We start from the raw sequence: 20,553 nt of genomic DNA on the forward strand, positions 1-20,553 counted from the left end.
TTGCCACTTCCTTAAATATGTACCTTGATTTTGCTCTAAGGGTCAGACAAACAAAATATTTAGCTTCATTTCTTACCCCTCAAATAAATCAGAATTACTCAGATTTTCCTGCCTTCTACCAAAGATACAAGGAGACTAAGCCAAAAGGTGAATATATTGGGGGAAAGAAAAAAATTAATTAATTAATGATTATATGTGCCACTGATCTCAACTACAGCATTTGTTGCTGATATAGAACATGTGTGTGTATAAGTCTGTACACATGGCATGTATATAAAAATCCTTCACACTTCTAGCAGTGTGTACTGGGTATTGTAAAGGGGCACTGTGATGATACTTCACAAACCAGATGGGAAAGATGCATTAATAGCCACAGGTGACGGTAAGGAGCAATTCAAGAAAATGTACAGATTTAACCAAAATTTGTCATGAATTTTGGCATTGAGACTGCCTTCATACTATGTATATATAATAGACAAACATTTCATTTTATAGTGTTAGCACAGCCAAATACCTGAATTCAGGCAAGCAACACAATTCACTGAAGTGCACCCTATGGAAATGTATCTGGATTAAGTTTCTCCACTTAAAAAATGGGTGCAACCAGAGTAAAAGTAGTAAATGGGCGCAAGGGAGTGTGAAAGGTGACAAACCATTGGCAAACAATTACAAAGCCAGTACTGAGGCCAAATTCGAGAGCAGGTGGTTAGAGACAAAGGTAAGTTCAAAGGGCTATGTGCTGCACCTCACTGGGAAGGAGGCAGGACTCCGCTGGGCTCTGAAACTTTACTGGCGTTGGGTAAAAACCTCGGCTCTCGGCCACCTCGTAAGGGACCCTCCGGGCAGAACCAAGATGGCGCGCAGCATCAAAGAGGCTCCTGTGTCACGTGTGAGGGAGCGCCGGGGGCGGAGGCGTGGCCTCGAGGGAGTCGGTCAGGCCCCGCCCTTGAGGTGGGGCCAGGGACTGTCAGTAGAAGGAGGGGGTAGGACCTTGAGGAGGGGCGCCCCGGCGCTGGTGGAGGCTGCAGCTACGTCCGCGCCTGCTCGGCTCCCTAGGACGCGTCGGGCTCCCGGGGTCCGGGGTGGCTTCTTGCTCGGATACGAGCTGCCCGGCCTTCAGTGATTGCAGGCAGGTGAGCGTCCAGAGCCCGGGTTGGGGAAGGATGCCTCTTTTTCCCACTTCCAGCTCCCCTCACAGTTTGGGGAGGGGGTCTCAGTCCAGCGGTTCTTGGGAAACAGCACCTTTTTACTCAAATGTGTCGTCTCCTTTAGACTTCGCTACTGCTTCTTCTGCCGCCCCTCACCAGCCTTTGCAGTGCCCTGTGCCCTTGGAGGTGAGAATGGGGGGGACGATGCCCGATTTGCGGGGAGGGCGTGGAGTTCGCCTTCAGCTCCATCAGCTTGGGGGAGGGGGGGCTGAGTTGGCAACTCTCCCGGTGGGAACTGGATGGACTGCGCCCTCATTTCCCCTCCAGGAGAGTCAGAGAAGAAGCGCCTGGGCCAGGTCCGCTCCTTTGGCACAAGAGGTACTGAGGTCTTCGCTCTTCCCGGGGGTCTTATTCCTTCCCACGTTGCTCATATCACCCGTTCTTAATATTGCTAGCTCTCCATTCCTCGAACTGCCAGTCTCAGGCTGTGCCAGAGATGCCCCCGTCTCTGCAGTACCAGGGCGGTGGAGTGGAAGGAGCGGCCAATCCGAGGTCTGGTGAAGGTGGGGTTGAGGGTGGGCGCAACCATAAGAGAGTGCTGGAATACAGATTCCTGAGCTGGGAGGGTGGGAGTGGGGAACTGACTTTCCACCACGCAGTAGGGATGTTTTCCCCGTACAGTTTGGTGGTGGGTGGGAAGAGAGAGGTCCGGTTGAAGGACTTGGAAACGAGGTGTGGCTGGGTTTTTTGTTTTGAGGAGGAGGGATTGAGGACAAGGTGCCACCAGGTGCTAATGTCACCTTTGAGGAGAGGTATGCTGGTAGAGGGGTCGGGGAATTGGGGCTGCTGTCCTATGTGGTGAGCAAGTGGTTAAGGAGGAGACTCTGCTTAGCATGGAGATGCCCTCCTGGCGGGAGCTTAAGGGGCTCCTCCAGTAGCCACGTTTCAGGTTCTTCCCCCAGTCTTCCCCGTTGGAACTGGTACCTAGTACTTTGTTTGACATCCAACAAACATTAATTGGGCACCTACTATAATGCCAGACACCATGCTAGGTGCTAAGTCTTCTGAAGGCAATTTAGGGCTATGGAGCACCTGAAAGGTACACACAGTAGACACTGTTAACAGCTCTGCACACCGCCAGCCCCCCCTCCCCTCCTCCCCCAGCCCCAATTTTGTTACATTGCTATTGGATTAGAGAAATCCAGAGCCCTGTCCACATCCTTTCAAATAACTGTCTGAACTGGATTCCAACCCATCCACCCCCTACCACTATTAATCAGCAGGCAATCCCAAGGAAAGCTACCTTAGCAAAAGGAACAGTTTGAATGATTTCCTTTGGCTATTTTCTAGGACTTTGTCCTGAGGTGTGAGGAGGCTGCCTGGGATAAAAGGTATCTCAAGATAAAATGAGACAATGAATGGCACAATGGTTATCGGGGGCCAAGAATGCACTAGACACCCAGCACAATGGGAGACACCATCTCTGGAAGATAGAAGAGTGGGGGTGGGGGGATGTGAAAGGGAAATCTCGTCCAGTGGTATCTGGGCATGTGCAGCTGAGCACGTCATGATGCCGGAACTGTGGTATGTATAAGGAAGGTCTGGCAGATGGGTGCTAAGGAGGGATTGGAGGGGCAGGGCAGGGCAGGCAGCCAGGCTGCTGGGTCTCCTCTCTAGGAGACTGCTGAAATCTTAGAGCTGGAAAGAGCTGTCAGGGATTGCTTGTGGATCCTTTCAGAGAGAGCCTCTGAGGATAGCAGGGTGAGAGCTAGGGAGAGGAGCAGGGCCAGGGAGGTGGGGGCCAATGGGGCTTTAGGATATGGGGGAGATATCTGAGGTCTTTCTGTGCCAGGGGTACTCTACTCTGGGGCTTTAGGCCCTTGGATGGGTTGACATAGAAACAACATGTGGTTTCTGAGTGGTATGGAGTTGTGTGTGGTGTGTGTGTGCTGGAGAGGAGGAGTTGGTATGGAGCAGGGAGGCCTGAGTGAAAGCTGCCTCAGAGTCTAGGTCCCAGGTAGGGAATTGGGAGAAATGGAGGGGAGGGAGTGGGGTCAGAGGGAGGGGTGAGTGCGTACTGCAGCCACATGAAGTCACCATATGTCCCCCCTCTGGCCTGCTTGCTCACTGAGCTATAATTAGCTCTGGAGGGCATGTGGTGCTGGCTCACAGGAGTGTGGCACTTGGGATGGCCAGCAGAGTAAAGAGTACTCAGAGAGGTGCTGGTGCTGGGCGAACTCTGAGAGGGGGTGTTTCTAGGGGACCTTTGCTGAATTGGGAGTGGCCTGTTAGGAACTGAGAATGTCATGGGGAAATAGCAGTGGGGGAAGGAGCTCTAAGCCAGGATGGTATGAAACTCCAGGGCTGGCAGAGCCTGAGGACTCCCCTCTTATCTTCTGGCCGCTGGCTCACCAGTCACACAAGAAGCATGATTGCTGCCCAGCTCGTTGCTCTGCTTTCAGAGAGCATTGGGAGCTGCAGCCCCCCACCTCCCTCAAGTGTCTTCTGTTCCCCCAGGTGAAGTTAGTTCTAATCCAGAGCAGCTTCTTGCCTGTCAGTCAGGGGCTGAGAGGCCTTGGCTGGGGTTGCTTCATTCTCAAAGAGCTGGAGGAGAAACTATCACCACTTAATTCAATTGGTCATACTCCAAGTGGTGCTCAGTGCTGACCCCCAGGCTGTGCCAGAGACTGAATATTTGATCACATGCTACTCTGTATTGCTCCCAAATGATTACTTGTATATCTTGTGTTCTTTCAAGTAGACTGTGAACTTCTTAAGGGTAAAGATTGTATCTTACTTGCCTTTTGTATCCATAACAATTCCTAGCTAAGTAAGTAATCTACTACAGCATAGGAAATCTACTCACAGTAGCCGTTGGATTGAATTAAAGAGGTCTGTCTTCAGATCCCCTGGGTTCAATGAAGCCTCCTTGCAACTAGAAATATTTAACCAGGAGCAGAGGATCTTCTGGGGACCCAATACAGTGGTATTACATCAGAGGGAGAATTAGATTCTATAGGCAGTGAAGTGAAAATTCCTAAATCTCCCATAAAGCCATGGTATGTGGTTTAGGTTTATAACTCTGAATAATAATACTAATGTACAGATATAGTATATATTATAGAGTAATTATAAAAATACATAATGTATACAATGATTTAAAAGAGTATTTAAGTACAAGTATAATTTTGTAGTTAAGTGTCAGATGAAATAGCTGGTTTGCATTTAGAGGCCTTTATTGCTCACTTTGCCCAGCCAGCGGAATTTTATTTATTCTCATAAATTAAATGCATGTCTGATGTGACTTCATGGCCACTGTCTTCAGATAGATAACTGTCATTTTAAAGGAGAGATAGGTTTCCATTTAATTTAAGAAAAACTTCCTTAGGACAATGAGGGATTCCTCATTTAGTAGTGAGCTCCTTATTCCTGAAGGATAATCAAGTAAAGACTGAACTGTCAGGGATGTTGTGGAAGGAGCTCCCTCCCAGGGTGGGAGGTTGGCCTGCATGACGTCAGAAAACCATTCAAGCAGGGATCTGCAGTTCCAAGTACGGGCAGGGGTGGGCGTGGGCACTGGATGATAGAGGTTCTTGACAGCTACTACAGAAGAGGATTTTCCTGTGTTTGGCTTAGAGCAGGGGTCCCCAACCCCCAGGCCGCAGACAGGTACCAGTCCAAGGCCTGTTAGGAACCAGGCAGCACAGCAGGAGGTGAGTGGTGGGCCAGCGAGCGAACCTTCATCTGCCGCTTCCCATCGCTCCTCATCTCTCACATTACCACCTGAACAATGCCCCCGCCAACACCGTCCGTGGAAAAATTGTCTTCTACGAAACCAGTCCCTGGTGCCAAAAAGGTTGCGGACCGCTGGCTTAGAGGATAGCTGCTGAGAGGAGGGCCTGGGAAGTGCGGCCAGGCCAGGAGCTTGGCATTGACTGTTCCATGAAGAGTGAGCATTCTGGGAGACTTAGGGGGTGACCACCGCCATCTCTAAAGCACACGGAGCCCTGGGCTCGGGAGATTAGGCAGTGGAGCTCTGATGGATGGTGGTAAGTAGAAGGGTAGGTTGGGACCAGTTCCTTGACCTCAGCTCACACTAGGCCAGTTGTGGAGTACCCCAAAATTTTGGCCCTTGTTTGGGACAGAGCACATGGAACAAGTGGAATTTTCATTCCTTCATTATTATCCTCATTCTTCCCTCCTTTCCCTCTCATACATTCTCACAGAAATTCAGGACCACATATACTCTTATACTCTTTCATGACCAGTGATACGCTTTCATGATCATGCACACACACAAAGCTCGCACGGCACCCATGAGCTCTTATGAACATACATGATTTCATGACTCCCAGATGCATTCTTATGACTGCACACACACATGCATTCTCACGACCACAGTCGTATACCATCATGAGCCCTGACATACACTTATGACTACACACATCCACACACAATCTCACCGTTATACATACCCACTTATGCTCTCTCATGCACATGTGCTCAGGACCCCATTTTCATGACCATACTCTTACACACACACACACACATGCTTCTCTTTCATGATTACACATTTACACTACAAATTCTCATAACTATGCACTTACACACTCTGTTGTGTGAATATACATGCCTTCCCCCACGTTCTCTCTGTGTCATAACCACATATAGCCCCCACACTTTTGTGACCACATACACTTACACACTTTTGGTGGTGCCTACATTTCTCTGGGCAGTTCTGTGTACTCTGGACCTTTCACACCCCAGCACCTGGCAGCACTCCCTTCTGGTGTTCCTGATTACCCCTGAGCAGTTCTGTTTTCTGCTATGTGACAGCTCTCTAATCTGATGGGCTGACCTACTAATGCAGAAACTTCTGAGCAGTTTTTTGTGAACACCAGAGGACCCATATTCGTCCCACACAGACCTCTAGTTTGAAAGATTTTTATCCTCTAAATAAATGACATTTATTACTTTGTTTCTTCTTTTGCAAACATTATTTGAAGACATCTATAAGTGTTAATCAATGGCTCTGATTAACAGAAGATGGTTAGGGTTACTGTACTTAATGATGTAAGTTCAGCGAAAGCCAGGTCCTGCCTATCTTAGCTTTTGTAAATAAATGATCTCTACTAGACATTTAGAATGTGGGTCCCCAGTGTCACCTGTGTAGCCTTCCCAGGTTTTTTTCTCTGTTGCATTGATGTGCTGCCTCTCTGAGAGAACATGTATTTATTTTAGCAGAGGTCTCTGTAGACAATACTTACCAGGGATCTTCTAACCTCTTTTTAGGCTTGGAACCCTTTTATACAAATGAAACCTTAATCAGATGTCCAGTAAAATTGACAGACTTGGAGTTGATGAGATTAAAGAAAGGAAAGGGAGTTCAGAGCCCTTTGTGTCTGTCTCACCTCTTTCCCCTTTTTTCGTCCTGGGCTGCCCCAAAGGTACTCTATCATAAAGCCCAGTTTGCAAATCCCTGGCTTAATTTAAAGAGGTAGTTGTGATGGCTGTAATTTTGGTTATTTTAGAAGTGGAACTATTTTGGAGGTGCACAGAGACTTTCAGTCCTCCTTTCCCCACTAGCCTTTGACATTAGTCCTCCTGGGGTGGTGAGAATGCGAGTAACCATACGGCTAGGCATGCCCGGGGCAGCTGCAGTTTATATCTGTGTCCTGGTGTGGTTGTTAACAGTGCCTCCATTCACTATCCTGGTTTGGACAGAAAGTTGTTTGCTTACCCAAATGATAGGCCATGTCTTAGCAAGAGGTGGTTCATAACTAGCTCCTGGGGAGCAGCTGGAGAGATGGGCTTCACAGATATGGGCCCAGAGGAACCTGTCAGATAGAGAGGCCTCTTCCTGAATCAACTGAATGTGCCGACATTCAGAAGTTGAGTATCTGGGCTGGCAGTCAGTGCTAACCTGTGCTTGGGTAGCATTTTATACTTTTCAGAACAGTTTCATGTCTCTTAACTCCTTTGACCCTCATGACACCCTGTATGATCACTGTATCGTGTTGTGTGTTATGACCTTCATTTTCCAGATTTGGGAACCTGATGCCCAGAGAAAGTCTAACTGCTGGCCTCTTAGGGGCCCAGGGAACTGGATGATTTAGAAGTGATTTGTGGCCAGCAGTGAGAAACTGTCAATAAAGCTTTTCCAAGAGTGTTTTTCCCTTGGAAGGCTTACTGTAGCTAATATAGATTTTTAGTTTTCTTATTGTAATTGGAGTGGGCCCAGCCTTGAGGTGCTTCAGGAGCCTGGGGTGCTAAGAGTTAACACTTACTGTTTGCTGGACACTGATGTCAACACTTTGCATATGTTAACTCTAGTAATCCTCACACCAGCTATGTGAGGTGAATATTATTATCATCTCCATTTCACAGATGAAGAACTGAGGCTCAGAGAGATTAGGTATCTTTCCAGAGTCACATGTCAGTGGAGGAGACAGCCCATCAACCTGCTCCAGAGTCTTCCTTTCAAGGCAGGAGTGGCCTCCATCTTGCTGTAAAGAAACTTTAATTTTTCAGAGGGGAAGATAAATGAACCTATTCCCAAGCCTTGAGTCAGTATTTTCTATTTTAGAGTTCCCCTTCTTTAAAGTTGGTCAGAGATGCACTTCCCAGAATGACTCTGTCACATGTATCCATTCAGCTCCATGTATGTTAGGACCATGGTAAGTGTTGGAGCCTCCAAAGATAATTAGGTTATGGTTCTCACCTTAGAGTCTTCAGATGAGTCTATGTTGCACAAACAGAGGGAAAGGCTGTGCTGGGTCAGTGGAAGAGCCAATCTTATGTATGGGGGGGAATCAGAAAAGGCTCCATGGAGAAAGTGGTATTTAAGATGAGCTTAGAAGGGTGATCAGGAGTTCCTTAGACTAACATGGAAAGGAAGACTGAGGCAGGCCAGGTGAGGTGCTAGAAGCTCATGAGCAATAGGTGGGCTCTGGGAACATGACAGTGAGCAGAGCTAGGGAGTAGCAGGGGAGAAGGGGCTTGACTGGGCTTTGGAGAAGAGGATGAGTGAGGGCAAGTCTTCTTGGGATGTTGAGCTGGATAGGGAGAGGAACAAGGGAGGAGGAGAAGCTTCTGGATTAGAGGGAAAGAGAGGAGGGGAGCGAGACTTCATTCCACTGGGAGGATGGTATCTGAAAACCCCACAGGGTGAGGGGAGCTGAGGGCTCAGAAGAATGTGTTCTGTAGTTCCTGTGAGAATGTGGTATGGTATGGGGAACTCAGGCAGCCTCCTTACAACTCAGTATGAAGCCAGCTAGGCAGTAGATGGAGAGAATTGGGTAGGTGGTAGATGAGGCTTTGGAGACAGGTCACTTCCAATGGGGAAGTGGCTGCCTCATGACCATGATGCCTGCTATGCAGAGGCCTTCGCTCAAGCTAGAGGAGGATCAGTGGAGGAGGGCCGAGGTGAGCTATCTCTAGGCTGCCATCTCCCTGGATGAAGGCGAGAAGGGCCGGGGCCCAAGTGCCTTGGCCTCTTGGAAGAAACACGACGCCTGAAGGAGTCATGTCCACTCCCTCTTCCTCCATCCCCTACCCCTCTTTGGAGTCAGACTGGAATTGAATCCTAGCTCTTCCTCTTACTAGCTGTATAGACTTGATTACATGACTTAAGTCCCAATTCTCACATCTGTGAAATGAGAAGAAGAATTGTGTCTTCCTTGCAAGGAACTGTGAGGATTAAAGTAAGTTAATATATATCCACTGACAACACAGTGTCTGGCACATGGTAAATATTGAATAAATCATAGTTGCTATTATAATTGTTATTATTTTCCTAGATGACCACTTCCCTCCCCATTTTCTCAGGTCTTCACCCTACCTCCAATTGGGTGGGTGACCTCCCTCTTTTACCTCTTTACCTTGAAGCGCCCACTTTGTGTGGCTCATGGCCCACTTAGACTTGAGCACAGCTCCTGGAAGCTTTGCCCTGGCCCTTTGGCTTCTATGGGAGCTGGTAGCTTTGCCTTTGCTGAGCTGTCTCACCGTGGTGGGGCCTGCCATCTGGCAGGGCAGTGGGGAGCCAGCCTGTCTGTGTGTGCATGTGGCCAGCTAGAGCATCAGACCCAAGTGCCCATCCCTCCTGTTTGTTAGGGAAAGATGGGGGTGATTTTTGGGGAGCCAAAGAGGCCTCAGAGTCTGCCTCTTCTGTGTTTATAAGCCCAGAGGCCTGGTTTTCATCTGACCCCTCCCTCCTCACACACACATAAGCTCAGTCTGGAGCCCTTCTCTGTTGTGTCACAGCCTGCCCACACTCCTCACTGGCAAAACCCCTCACATATGTTTGCTTTGGGGGCTGGTAGCTTTCGCCTCTGAATCAGGACTTGTGAGTGTTACTTAGAAATTATGCAGGAGTTGAGGAGGCTTCTGTTAAGCTGAGATGATAATTGCGCTATTTAAAGATGGCCATGGAACCAGAAAGAGCCAGGTGTCCCGACGTGGCTGTCTTCAAGCTCCCTTCTGCTCACCATGCTTGTGCAGTTTGTGGGGACAGGGATAGGAAGTCCTGGACAGTCATCTCAGGGGCATCTGTCTGGCATACATCTCTGGCCTCATCTTCAACCTGCTCTACATGATGCCAGTTCACTAGGGGAAGTGGAGTCGCTACCTGGCTCTTGGTTTGGAAGGAGGCTGGGAAAGGGCTGATGGCACTGAAGCCAGCTTCTCAGTTACCAGAATGACTAGGAGGATTTGAGGAGGCCAAGTCAGACCAAATAGCCAGCACATCACTGTAGGCAGCCTGAGGTCCTATGTTTCCTTCCTGAGAACTTCCCAACTGCTTTCCTATAAGGAACCATAAAAAACCCACCCACAGGCCCACCTTTGCCCACTACTAAGGTAATTCATACTCCCCTACAATTGTGGGGTGCTTTCTGCTTTTCCAAACTCTTTATCCATGATCTCATCCCTCTGAGGTGGACTAAATAAGGGTTGTGGCTTCTGTCTTACAGTAGAGGCCTTAGTAGGTCATGACAAGCCCAAGGTCACTCAGCTGGTCTGTGGCAGAACTGCAGCTCAGGTCTCCAGAGTCCCCGCTCTGGGCTCCTTCCTCTATATTACACTGCAGGCTGCCTGGAGATCTGTTGGATTGAGTCCCTGAGCTCCTGAGCACATTATACTCTTCTCCAAAAGACAGCCTCTGCCACAGGGGCCCCCTTCCCCAGACTGGCCTTCTCTTCTGCTTCTCATTTCTTCTTGGGATGGGGGTAGGGGAGTGGGAAGGGATGAAGGTCTGGCTGTTGATGAGCTTGGAGAGGTATGATGGGGCCAATGTGGCCTTTAAACCTCACAGATTGGAGCTTTAGGGTGAAGTGGGTGGGAGAATCAGAGGACTTGCTGTTATTAGCATTAGTGAGATGGCACCTCTGGCAAGACTGGGGTAGCAGCCCCTCCTATCTGCTCCCAGCTGCTCTGTGGGGCAGTGACGTTGGGGTAAGGTAGGGTGCAGAAAAGGTGCTACTTTTCACCTCTTGGAACCCTGCCCTTTACGGTGACTGTGCGGCTTGGGGAATGGATCCCTGGATCAGAGTGTGTATCCAGTTTCTGTGTCTGGGAACATGTGTATGTCCTAAGTCTCCAAGTTCCTGTGTCGCCCTGTGTGCATGTGTGGGCACGCCCACATGCTGCCTGAACTACTGGGCCCTCTGGGAATGGCTGTGGGTATGAGCTTGGGAGTTCTCAAGCTGGCACTCTAACTTTTATCTTATCCAGGCCCAAGTTCCTCCCCAGCCTCACCTTGGCTATCCCCCATTTCTGGGGGAGGGGATAAGAGGATGACAGGGGGTTCAGGTAGAAGAGACTTGGCCCATTTTTGGTTCCCCTGCTAGGTTCAACCTTGCCACAGGCCAGAGGTTCCCTGTGTCTGACTTTTCACCTCACACTGGGTCCAGATGCCGCCTGTCCTCTCCCTGACCCTCCCAGTCTGCCTATTGCCCAGTCTGCTACCTGAGGGGTGAACAGGAAGCTGTCCCTGTGTCTCCCAAATGGGGATGGGGTAGGGAAGGAAGGAAAGAACCATTTACAGGGCTTCTCTGAGTGTTCATCACTGTGCTGGGTGTCTCACATCCCATCTCTCATAAAACAGGAGCTCTGAAGACAGCTCCCTCTGAAAACTGATTAAGGTGGTAGCCTTCCAGCAGTGAGCAGGGAGGTTGGAACCTGATGGCAGGCAGAAATCCCTAGCTGCATGCTGCCTTCCTCGGTTCACCTTCCTTTGCTCTGACCACTGGGTTCCCTGTGCCAGGCTCAAGGCGTTACTGCCAGGCTGTGCACATGCTAACCACCCTAGCTGGTGACTTCTGACAGTGCCAGCATTGGGCAGTTACATGGAGGGAGAAGATTCCCAGACATGAGCAGGGGCCCCACATGGAAGCCCTGCCCTAGGAGAGTAACATCTCCCCCACCTACCAACATCAATCCTTTACATCATTCTGCCTCTGCTCCAACCCAGAGGTGGTAGGCCATGAGTTCAGAATGGAAGCCTGCTGTCTGCCAGGTTTCAGGAGTAGGGGATGACTTGAGCCAGGGCCTCCTCCCTGAATGATGGGCATGGAGCAGGTCAGGGCTGTCTGCCTGCCCCAGTGTCCAGCCTGTGCCTTTTCAAGGAGCCATGTTGTGCCAGTGGTCAGGGTAGGAGCTACTCTCTCCCTGTTTCCTATGAACCCAGTAGTCCATCCTGTATGGGACTCATACCCACTAAGAGCCCTTTAACCCCTTCTGTGCTTGCCTTGGCCTGAATGTGGGGGAGAAACCTATGGGGTGGGGCAGGGACCCTATTTCCTCTCCTCCCACTCTCAAAGCCCCAGGTCTCAGGAGGACTCTGGACAGCCTTCCGGCTGCTCCCTTGCCGCTTACTGAATTATTTCTATATTTGGCCAGCAAGCCACATGGGTGGGGGAACCACTCCACTGCAGCTGCACTTCTGACAGCTGTGGGTGGGGGAAGCTGGTGACAGAGGCTACAGCAGTGGGCATGTGCATTTCTTGGGAGAACTAAGGAAGGCACCATCTGAGTGAGTAAGCCCAGAGAAGCGGCACGCGCCAACTCCTCACCCTCTTCCCCCACGTTCTGGTCCAGGTTCCTGCCTCCTCTCCCCTCACCCACCTCCTGGATGCCCTTCTCTGCTCAGCTGTTTCTCACAACAATCTCTTCTCCAACAGACCACTGCCCTCCAGAAACGATGGTTGTCGCTGGACCCAGCTGGGACTCTGCCAGGCTCCAGTGCTCAGTCTAAGGAAAGGGCCCTCTTCCAGCCCTGCTCTCCCTGTCTGTCATGGCCACACTCAGCTGCTGCCTGCTTGCCTGGGGACATAGAGCACCCAGCCCCAGCGCTGAGAGGTTAAACCAGGCCCTCTCGCTCCATTTCACAGGGGCACTCTGGGCACCAGGCCCCTTTCAGACCGAGAGCAACTGATGCCATGGGAGAAGCCCCTGCCCATCTGTTCACTCACCTGGCACTGCCTGCTCTGAGACCCCTACACGGGTCGCCCTGGAGGTGCCAACCCTGTGAACCCCTTCCCTGTGCCCTGACACTGAGAAAGCCCTGCCCACCCCCACCATGTGTGAAGTGATGCCCACAATCAACGAGGGGGACCCCCTGGGGCCTCCCCATGGAACGGATGCTGACGCCAACTTTGAGCAGCTGATGGTGAACATGCTGGATGAGCGGGAGAAGTTGCTAGAGTCCCTTCGGGAGAGTCAGGAGACTTTGGCGGTGACACAGAGCTGGCTCCAGGATGCCCTGCATGAGCGAGACCAGCTCCAGCGCCACCTTAACTCTGCCCTTCCCCAGGTAAGGCCTGATAGTCTGCATCTCCCTCATCCCCTCCCCTCACCCAGCCTTTCAGAGCCCTCAACTTCTGGGTCCTCAGCTCTCTTCATCTATTAGCATCTCAACAAAGGGAATTCACAGAGCATTTACTCTCCTTCACCTTGCTTCATAATACTTTTCCCTGTTACTCCCAAGCTCCTCAGGCTGAAATTGGCTCCACCTGGAGAAAAGGATGGACTTTGATGCAGGAAGAAAACCCAGCCTTAGTTGCCAACTGCAGTGAACCCATGCAGCCAGAAGGTGGCAGGCTGTACTGGAAAGACACCTCCACCTTGGCTGCTCCTCACCAGTGTCCTATTCTTGGAAGTGGTGGGTGGCGAACCACAGAGAATGGAGATGGGAGAAGCCTTAGAGGTTATCTAGTCCACCTCTCATTGCACAGATGAAAAAAACAAGAGGCATCACATGGAAAATTATAGGCAGAGCTGTGATACCCCTCTTATTCTCCTCAATCAACATGACTACTAGCAATAATAGTCACCATTTATTGTGTTTTCTGTGTGCTAAGCACTTTGACTGGAATTTCCTTCACTAAATTCCACAGCGATGAAGTTAGTGCTGTTATCGCCATCATCTCTAATTTACAAATGATGAAGCTGAAACTTGAGGAGATTGGTAAACTGCTCATGGCCACCCTGCCTGTGGGGGTGCTGCAAGGGTTAGGGAGGCAGCCGTGAGGGGCCACACTGCTCAGGACTCAGCTCCAGGCCCTCTCCCCATGTGTGGGGAGAAGAACCAGAGTGGCTGAGTTTCCTACCCAGGGTCCAGAAGGGTTCGGGTGGCAGAGTCTTGTGATGCTTTGTAGATAGGAATATGGAGCCCTGGTGAGGAACTGGGGTGGGAGATGGGCCCATCCTACCCCACTGTGTTCAGAGCCCTGAACAAGCCCCAGGATGAAGGACTCAGTCCCTGCCCCCAGGGAGCTCGTACACTAGAAAGGAGATAGACAAGAGCCCAAATGATAGGAAGAAAATGTGGAGGAAGAGAAGAGGGGCCCCCAAAGGATTGTTAAAACAGTGTCAAGACCTAAAATAGCTGCCAGATAATTGATCCTCAGAGCAACACTTGAGGGAGGATTGTCTTTCGGATTAGAGGTTCAAAGGGGTTAGGTATCTTGTCCAAGGTCACAAACGGGCAGAGCTGAGATTTGATCTCAACCTCTCACTGGGAGCTTCATGAGGGCAGGGATTATGTCTTTCCTGTTACCGTGTTTCCAGTGACCAGCACAGGAGCTGGTACATGGTAGGTGCTCACAGTGCTGGTGTTCTTAACAGTTTTCAGAGGAGGGAGGAAGCCTTCCACTGGGAAGTCTGGAAAGGTCCCAAGGAGGTGTGTCCTTTGAGATGGGCTTTGAAAGATCAGGTGTTGACAGAAGATTGGGCTTTCAGGGGTGGGGGGAGCCCACTGAGCAAAGGTGTGGAATTAAGAAGTTTACTAGTGACTGTCAACAGCGGTTACCCAGGTTGACCAGGTCTTAGGGTGTATGGAAAGGAACTGTGAGAGAGAAGCTGGAAACCAGGATAAGAAGTTTGTATTTAATGGTGTAAACAACATTGTGCTTTGGGAGATTACCCTGGCAGCAGTGTGTCAGAGGGGTTAGAGTTGGGGAGGGATGTTACTAATGCCAAACCGGAAGTGAAACTCCCCTCCATCCACTTCTAAAGGGAAATGTCACTGGATTGTTGGAGAAACAGAAATACAAAATGGGAGGGAGGACATAATCAGGTTATATTGGTGGCTGGAGGGGGAAGGGGCCGCAGGGCTGACTTGGTGACTTTCTCACTTTTATATCTAACTGTATTCCCTTGCACCCTACTACATACTTGGAATGCTTCCCCTCTTGAGAAGCACATGCTTAGTAGTATGGATGGAGAGGGATTTTTCTGGGGACAGTTGGTGGAAGTAAGGGACGAGTGAGAGGATCCCACCACTGACTTGGGCGTGCAGGATACTGCTTAGGTGGTGGATCCCCAAGCACTGAGGGGCCTTGGGGGTTTTCAGGAATTTGCCACCTTAACCCGGGAGCTGAGTATGTGTCGGGAGCAGCTTCTAGAGAGGGAGGAAGAGATATCAGAGCTGAAAGCAGAGCGGAATAACACGAGGGTAAGTGGGGTGACCTGGCGTGTGTTTGTGCTTTGGGGGTGGTGGGTATGACCAAGGGAGCAGGCATGGCCAGGGCCAGGACATCCCCAGCCCTATCCTAAACTCCTCCTGCCTTATATTCTGGGGTGATAGTCAGTTTGTTCAACCATCAGTGCTAGGCTTTTCACCTCTAGTTCGGGGTCATGGGAAAGGTCAGGGTCTTGGGAGAGAGGCTAGGGCAGGTATTCAGTTGGGGCAGCAGCTGTTTACCCACATGGAAGTATTTCACCATTCTAACAATGGTACACATGGCAGTACTCGTGTCTGCTGGGTGTTCATGTGGACCCTGCTTATAGCCCCTGGGGCATAGGCTCACAGCCCTTCCTCTTGCCCTCCCCTTCTCTCTGCCAGTTGCTTCTGGAACATCTGGAGTGCCTAGTGTCCCGTCATGAGCGGTCACTGAGGATGACTGTGGTGAAGCGTCAGGCTCAGTCACCTTCAGGGGTTTCCAGTGAGGTGGAGGTGCTGAAGGCTCTCAAGTCACTGTTTGAGCACCACAAGGCCCTGGATGAGAAGGTACCTAGGCTGGCCCACAGCCTGCCTCTACCCCCAATCCAGCCAGGCTTCCCCAGAGCCTCTGTGCATCCCTTCTCTGAGATTTCTGAATCCTGTGTTTAGGGAAAACTGCCGTCTAGCTTCGTAACTGGCTCCCTCCTACAATTAATCCAATTTCCAGGTCCTCCTATTAGGTTCCCTCTCAGAAATTTGCCTCTTGGCAGGTCCTTCTCTTTGCCTTATGCTCAGTGGTAGTAGACCAAACCCAGCCTTCTCCAGCTTGAGTCCAGTGGGGTCCCTGTTTCTTTCTTCATCTCCCCTTTTATCTTGGACAGGTGCGAGAGCGGCTCCGGGTGGCCCTGGAGAGAGTGACCACCTTGGAAGAGCAGTTGGCGGGTGCCCACCAGCAGGTAAGCTGCTTGCCCTCTCTCCATCTGTAGACTACAGCTCCTGGAAGCCAAGGCTGGTTTACCCCTTTTCCCCACTCTGTTCCTCATCAGATTTCTCCCCTCTGTCTTAACTGGAGACTGTTAGCCAACAGGAGACATCTCTCTCTAGGAAGTGGGAGACTTGGAAGGGTCTAGAATATATAGGAGGTTCTCTTCTCTTTGACTCACTGCCCTGGGGACTGTGCCCTACAGGTGTCTGCCCTACAGCAGGAGGCAGGGGTTCAGGATGGAGTGGCAGAAGAGGAGGGGACTGTGGAACTGGGACCGAAATGCCTGTGGAAGGTGGGTCATGGGGAGCTGCATAGAAGGGACATGTCTTACCCCAGACAGGAGGTGGGGGCCCTGCCCTGCCTTAGTGCAGTAGAGCAACTGCTTGAATTAAATTTGGAGCTTTCTCCAATGTTACCATCTCTCTTTCCTGCTTTCCCCTACCCCATCTGCAAAGAAATCTACAGATTTTTGTTTTAGTGCCCAGTACATACACTGCTAAGCATATAATGTGTTTGTCCACTTGAATTGTTAGGTGCCATGTACCTAAGAGATCACTTTTCTTTCTGAGCCTCTGTTCCCCTAGTCATGCCCCTTTCTAGGTTACAAGAGGCTGAAATAGCAGGTAAAACTAGAAATGATTATGATTTCAAGAGATACACAGGAGAGTGAGAGTGTTCGGTCATTGTCTGGAATGAGCTTCTGGAGCCCAGAGGAAGAAGGGTGTACCTGGAGGTGTGCTCTAAAATTGAGGGCAGAGCTGTGATCTGCTCTGGTTGTGCTGTCCCTCTTCCCACCTCCCCAGGGCAGGGCAGGGGAATGGGATGCCCAAGGCTCTGATGACTGACTGATAGTTCACTGTCTCTGGAGCATGATGCGGGCCAGGTAGAAGAGCTGCAGGAGCTCCTGGAGAAGCAGAACTTTGAGTTGAGCCAGGCCCGGGAGCGACTGGTCACCCTGACAGCAACCGTGGCCGAACTTGAGGAGGACCTGGGCACGGCCCGCCGGGACCTTATCAAGTCGGAGGAGCTGAGCAGCAAACATCAGCGGGACCTCCGGGAAGTGAGCAAGGGCCTGGGCCTGACCCTATCTTTCTGGGTGCAGGTATTTGGCACTCAGGAAGGTAGCTGCTGGATGTCCTGGGTGTAGAGGGAGAGCCAGGCAGGGGCTGAGGAGTGTAAGACTGAACACTTGGTAGGGTCCAATGTGGGGAGGAGTGGTGGGAGGGATGGATCAAGGTCAGAAACTGATAAGGTAAAGTGGAGGAGATATAGCCAGCCAGATTTGGTGGGGAGGTGCGGACAGGATGAGGGCAGGAAACAGATGATGACCTTCATCTCATCCTCTCCTGTACCGCTCAGGCTCTAGCCCAGAAGGAGGACATGGAGGAGCGAATAACCACACTGGAGAAGCGCTACCTGGCTGCTCAGCGTGAGGCTACATCGATTCATGACCTCAACGACAAACTGGAGAATGAGCTGGCCAATAAGGAGTCCCTGCACCGCCAGGTAACTCATGCAGATGGGGTTGGGGGACACTGTACTTGACCCTGGAGGTCCTAATGATCGTGCTGGAACCTCCCCTTGGTGGCCCAGGAGACCCTGAGGTGCTGGTCACCTTGGGAAAGGGAAAGTCAGGTATCTCTGGGTAGCCAAGAATCAAGATTGCCCCCTGCTGCTTCTGACCTATCACTTGCTCTCTACTGAGGATGGGCCAGGGGGTGGGGGAAGCTTCAGTGCTCCCTCTTGACTCTTCTCCCCACCCCCCACTTTGCTAGTGTGAGGAGAAAGCCCAACATCTGCAGGAGCTGCTGGAGGTAGCAGAGCAGAAACTGCAGCAGACGATGCGCAAGGCTGAGACACTGCCAGAGGTGGAGGCTGAGCTGGCCCAGAGAATTGCAGCCCTCACCAAGGCAAGTGGGCCAAGGGCCTGGGAATCTTCCTCTGTTCCCTGCTTCCTGAGCTCTTATGTAGCCAGGCAGTGAATGGAGAGAGTGGGAGGCACGTTGGACTGGGGGCCAGGAAACTGCTTCTCATTGCATGACTCCAGGAAACACACTTTGTTGTGTCTGTCAGATGGAAGAGTAATCCCTGCCCTCATCACCCCACAGGGATGTGACAGTCCCATAAGAAGGGATGTAAGAGTACTTTAATAAGTAGAAGAAACTTTGCTGATGCAAAATATTTTTATTATCATTTATACCATTGTAGTTAATACTTCCTTTTGGGGGGCTCTGAAGTGGAAAAAATAGGACTTTCATTTCTGGAAAGGTAAAATCTGAGAGGAAATATGATCAAAGTTTATACATCTCTGAATGGGGTGGGAGTTTAGGCTGAGCATATCTTTTTTTTTTTTTTTTTTTTTTTTGTCAAATTGAAGCATTCTAGATCTAGGGACCATCCCTAGCTGTTTGAAGGATTCAGCTTTTGGACAAATAAAAGGGAATATAATTTTACCCAATGGATAGTTAACTTCATGGAGGTATGCAGGCTGAAAACATCCTAGGTCTGGAAGAGCTATGTAAATGCATGGACATCTACATGTGGTGGCTTAATCAAGAGAATTTAGGAGTGTTTACAGTGGGTCAGAGGCTTTCAGGGGTGCCTCATGTGGGATCACCATAGCTACCCACTCAAGCAATGGAGAGAAGAAAACCAATATTTAGTAAGCCTCAGACCCCAGAGCCTCTGGAGGATAGAGGCTGGCCAATTGTGCCAGTGTGGCAGCTTGGGGGCTCTGGGGATGGAACCTGCAGCCTGGCTGTACCTCAGTAGACTCAGGACCACGTTTGCTTCTGCCACTGACTTGCTCTGTGACCTGGGAAAAGTCACTCCCTCCCTAATTGGGTGTCTGTGTCATTATCTCTGTGATGATGTCATCATCTCTATAATTATGGGGTTGAATTTGATCATCTCTAAGGCCTTTCAGGCCCCTAGGAATGAAGGGCAGAGTTTAAAGTGCAGCAGAAGACATTATGTGTGGGATGCTGAACAGTCAGGTTTAGTAACTCTCAAAACTGACAAGAAAGGATGGACTGAAGTGATTAATATGTTCAAGGGAGTCATAGTAGAAGGGCTTTAAGGAGGGATTTCCTGACTGTAAGATGTGTGATTGTCTGGAATACCTTGTCAGAAGAGGCAGTGGGGTCTCCATCTCTGAAGATGCATGAATGGAAGGGGAGACCACTCTACTCAGGCTGGTTTAATAACAAAGGTAATCACCATGGCTAACATTTGTTGAGTGCTTACTGTGTCCTAAGTGTTTGCCATGGATTATCACCTTTAGTCCTTGCAATGGGCATAGGTGCTGTTACTACAACTGAGGAGATAAAGGCTCAATAGAGGTTCAGTAACTTGCCCAAGGTCACACAGCTGGGAAGGGAGGGAGCCAGGATTTGAACCAGTCTGGTTTGAGTCCATGCTCTTAAGGGCAATTCCATCTATCTGGAGGCATAGAGATTTATGGTCGCTCATACTTTCGAGTGGAGTTTTTTTCTGGAAGCGTAGGGAGAATTTAGCCTCTTGAGCTGCCAGCTCCGGGATGTTTCAAGGCTAGCCCTGAGCAGGAAGGAGAGGGTGTGGGTGGGGGGAAAGCGGCAGGGTTGGGGTACTTGGGAAGAAAGGCAATGGTGGTGGCAATTATGCTCCAAGATGGTAAGTGGAGAGCTTGGCTTCATTGGTCCCTGAGGCCCTGATTCCCAAGGGCGGCTCTGGCACCTGGGTGCATGGGATACAAGGTCTGAGCAGGAAGGCAGATGATCTTCAGGCTGCACTGACCCATTCCTCCCTCTAGGCTGAAGAGCGGCATGGCAACATTGAGGAGCACCTGCGGCAGCTGGAGGGACAGCTGCAGGAAAAGAACCAAGAGCTGGCAAGGGTGAGCTTACTGGGCCAGACTCTCGAGCCTCCTCTCAACCCCAGGGCGGCATCCCAGGATGGTCTGTGGATAGGGAAAGGAGGAAGAGTGAGAGCTAGGGAAGGACCTGGCTAGGGACAGAGACAGAGCCACAGAGGGGTGGGAGGAGGTGGTCAGGAAAGCTGCAGACAGGGGCCCCCAGAGGATAAGAAGGGGACAGATGAGTGGGCTGGAACCACAGCAGGAATGAGTGGCTCCCTGGGATTGCAGTGAGATGGCCCTCGGGTGGCTTGGTGCAAGGTGGTCTGGTTATGCAGGTGCGCCAGCGGGAGAAGATGAACGAGGACCACAACAAGCGACTGTCAGACACTGTGGACCGACTGCTTAGCGAGTCGAATGAGCGCCTGCAGCTCCACCTCAAGGAGCGCATAGCGGCCCTGGAGGAGAAGGTGCTGTGGGTGGCGGGTCTGGATGGGCAGGGCTGCCCAGAAGGACGGCGCTGGCGGAAAGGGGCAGAGTGGGTAAAGGTGTGGGTGGAGCCGGGCGAGCAGGAATGGTTGGGATGTGAGAGCTTAGTCAGGAGCGGGGCGGGGGTGGGGGGCTGGGCGAGGCGGGGACTGCGGAGGGG

At 50.9% G+C, this 20,553-nt stretch overlaps 1 protein-coding gene across 21 annotated transcripts in view; it reads left to right on the forward strand.

The window, feature by feature from the left end:
• The first annotated feature begins 991 nt into the window (after positions 1 to 991).
• Positions 992 to 20,553, forward strand: part of PPFIA4 (PTPRF interacting protein alpha 4) — a 48,201-nt gene continuing 28,639 nt past the window's right edge. For 15 of the 21 annotated variants that reach the window (XR_003623731.2, XR_003623730.2, XR_003623732.2 and 12 more), the window contains exons 1-12: positions 992 to 1,133; positions 1,273 to 1,334; positions 12,326 to 12,957; positions 14,998 to 15,099; positions 15,490 to 15,654; positions 15,969 to 16,043; positions 16,275 to 16,364; positions 16,941 to 17,174; positions 17,432 to 17,578; positions 17,848 to 17,982; positions 19,863 to 19,946; positions 20,243 to 20,374. Coding sequence is in view for 12 of the 21 variants with exons in the window: in XM_028167419.2 (XP_028023220.2) it covers positions 12,724 to 12,957; positions 14,998 to 15,099; positions 15,490 to 15,654; positions 15,969 to 16,043; positions 16,275 to 16,364; positions 16,941 to 17,174; positions 17,432 to 17,578; positions 17,848 to 17,982; positions 19,863 to 19,946; positions 20,243 to 20,374 (1,398 nt within the window). In the remaining 9 variants the exon portion in view is untranslated. Of the gene's footprint in view, positions 1,134 to 1,272; positions 1,335 to 1,475; positions 1,527 to 12,325; positions 12,958 to 14,997; positions 15,100 to 15,489; positions 15,655 to 15,968; positions 16,044 to 16,274; positions 16,365 to 16,940; positions 17,175 to 17,431; positions 17,579 to 17,847; positions 17,983 to 19,862; positions 19,947 to 20,242; positions 20,375 to 20,553 lie in introns of all 21 variants that reach the window. The other 6 variants (XM_007186010.2, XM_007186014.2, XM_007186016.2 and 3 more) reach the window with 4 other exon arrangements.

Source organism: Balaenoptera acutorostrata, chromosome 1 (assembly GCF_949987535.1).
Source record: "Balaenoptera acutorostrata chromosome 1, mBalAcu1.1, whole genome shotgun sequence".
Classification (NCBI taxonomy): Eukaryota; Metazoa; Chordata; class Mammalia; order Artiodactyla; family Balaenopteridae; genus Balaenoptera; species Balaenoptera acutorostrata.